Below are 2,854 nucleotides of genomic sequence, written 5' to 3'. Positions count from 1 at the left end.
CACTGACATTGTGTTGAGTTACATTTTTCCAAAGACCGTTGATTAATGTAGCAACCTCATTGGTGTCACTTAGCCAGTTGTGGATAATCTTTTTATGAGCAAGAACCTCCACATCTTTATTTGTGTTGACTAGGCTATCCAATACATAAATATAGTCAGTAAAATATGATTCCCAAGGATAATGACACTGTTCTAAAGCTATCAAATTGTGGAACAAAGTTTCAGCCCCAACTTCGACATGAATTATTTGAGGAATCTCTAGAACAGATCTTGAAAACTTCAAGTCTATTAAGTACTTGCTTGTGGTTACCTTCAACTTCACTCCTGCCTCTTGTTACTCGTTTGCACTATACATGAGCGTATCAGATCCATCCCCTTTGAATTGATCCCTTATCGGATGGGTTCTTGATAAGTAAAATAATCTAAAAAGATCTGTGAAATGCTTTATGTTTTGATTAGGCTCTAACCTTTTCATGTTAAGATGGTCAAAGAAGGAATATGTAGGGTGTGTTTGGATGAAACCAAATCATAGTTTAGAGAATAGCTTCTGGAGAATAGATTTTGTGAAAAAGTGATTATGAGAAGTGAGAGTGTTTGGATAGTTGTTATTAGAAGCACTTTATATATATATATAAATTACTAAAAAAAAGCATAAGTTAATATGATAATTACATAAAAGATAGATTTTATAATATATTTTAATTTGAAGAAATAAAATTGCTAATAATATATTTTTTACCAACATAATTAATAATACATAATATAATACAATTAATAAATAATTAATATGTGTATATATATTTATAAGATAAAAAATTAAATATGTTTATAAAAAAATAATTGAGGGATGTTACAATCATATTATTATTGAGATCTACTCTGACAGACACAATCATACTCTCCAGTTTGAGCTAGAAGCAGAATGGATTTACTTTTCCCAAAACGATGATTTTGGGCTCGAAAACGATGATTTTGGCCCAAACTATGGTTTCAGATTATTTCTTCAAAATTGATACTGTTTGGGTGACATCCCACCCAAACCATGGTTTTGCCTCCCAAACCATGGTTTTAGGGGCACCCAAACAGGCCTTACTCAAGAAATGTAGGGTGATCGCCTCTACAGTTACAGCGAAATGCTATATTGTATAGCTCTTCAAGGAAAAAGAATGGAAGTTGATTCTCAAGTAAAAGCAAATCATTAACTACATCATCCTCCAACCATGATTGTGATAGTTTAGAATCGTGTTTCATGTGACCTCTGTATTTCATAATAAAGAGTTGAATGATGAAAGCAGAATCCACTAATATCAATTTCACAAAGTCCTTCTTGTTATAGTTGATGCTCTCAAGATAAGAAGCACGGACCATTGGCTCAGACTGTTTTGCTAAGTCAACCGAACTGTCTAAATCTATCATAGCGTTTTGTGCAAACCTTTTAAACATTATTTCTTTGTGCCTTTCCATATCCTGCAGTCTTACATCACCATGATGGAAAGGACCAATGGAAACAATCACAGGAGTGTAATCTTCTTCTTTCAGAAGACGGATCTTTGGGGACACCTTGTAGATACAACACAAAGGGGACAAGAGACCATCTTCGCTAATTTCTGTCAATGCTTTTATGTCTATGTTGATCTCCCCATCTTCCATCTATATATAATATATCAATTTAGATTCAGAAGGAAAGCAGAAATTGCACATTAACAAAGCAATGAAGGTGACCCTAAAGCTTGGGAAATATAAATGTTTTAATAACTGAACTGTAATCTCATCACCGTTTGTTAAGAATAATTAAGAAAATGATAAAAGGAAAAAAAGAGTCTCCAATGAATCTAACAAGGTGCGAGAAAATTAAAGGGAGTGTAAGAAAATTAAGAAAAGGCATTATCACGAATGAAAAGCACAGGATGCATACTTGCAATCTGACAAGTGTATATCTTTGGAAGTGGAGTAATAATTGAAGAATTAATTAAACAGAAGTTACCTTAAAAATAATAAGCAAAAATAGAAGTGAAGAAAATAAGAAAAGGCTTCAGAATTGAAGAAAGAGCAGTAAAGGATGATGCATACCTGTTGTTGCTGCTGCAAGTTATTGGAGGATAAATCTATAGGCGCCACCATTTGTTGAGCAGTCTCAGAGGCCAAGTCTTGTTGATTCATGTCATTAGGCATCTCCCAGTTAATCTCAGTATGAATTGCTTCTGCCATTTAAGAAACAACAGATCCGGGCAAGAATGACAAGCTGATCTGAAGCAGACAAGAAAGTTGATCTGCTCGATTTGCTCAGCCATACACGCGACACTCCTTGAAGAAGGCTTATAATTATACTACACCCATTGAAAAATAAAAAAATCCAAAAAAAAAAAAAAAACAAAGGAAATCTTCTACAGTCCCACTTGTTATCTGTATTCCACTTCTTTTGAAAAGTTAAAGAGGAAAGAAAGCTGCTGTCTACTTGCTGGAAAGAGTTTTGGCAATTTAAAGATGAGAATGGTAATATTAAATATTTGAAAAATAGTAAAAAGTTGAAAAATAAATCATTTTTTTTTACAAATAAGATATAAAAATGTCACTTGTTTTATATAGAATCTAATGATGAAAAAAAGCTGAAAAAAAATATTTGGAGAGAGCAGCAAAATTGAGGGGCAGCTTGGGGAATAGATGATACTCCTGGCTCGTGGTAGGCATAGTAATAGAAAACAGTGATAAAAGTAATTCAAAAACAAATTAATGATTTTCTCCTATAGTTTTGACCTGAAACTTTGACTCAGTTGTTATAATTTTGATTCATTTAAAATCAAACTTCTACAATTTGATTCGACAAAGTTAATTCTTGCAATTATTTCTTATTGTT

At 32.7% G+C, this 2,854-nt stretch overlaps 1 protein-coding gene across 1 annotated transcript; it reads right to left on the bottom strand.

Moving 5' to 3' along the window:
* Nucleotides 1-1,089: 1,089 nt before the first annotated feature.
* On the bottom strand, nt 1,090-2,208 carry LOC114757573 (UPF0481 protein At3g47200-like). Its single transcript, XM_028946645.1, has 2 exons — nt 2,071-2,208; nt 1,090-1,650 (listed from the first exon to the last, which is right to left on the bottom strand). The coding sequence occupies exons 1-2, from the start codon at nt 2,206-2,208 to the stop codon at nt 1,090-1,092; spliced, it is 699 nt and encodes a 232-aa protein (XP_028802478.1).
* Nucleotides 2,209-2,854: the final 646 nt, after the last annotated feature.

This window comes from Neltuma alba, unplaced genomic scaffold (genome assembly GCF_004799145.2).
Source record: "Neltuma alba isolate B1F8T4 unplaced genomic scaffold, ASM479914v2 tig00010610_pilon, whole genome shotgun sequence".
NCBI lineage: Eukaryota > Viridiplantae > Streptophyta > Magnoliopsida > Fabales > Fabaceae > Neltuma > Neltuma alba.
Note: the sequence above shows the minus strand (reverse complement) of the source record. Positions and strands in the feature narration are given on the sequence as shown.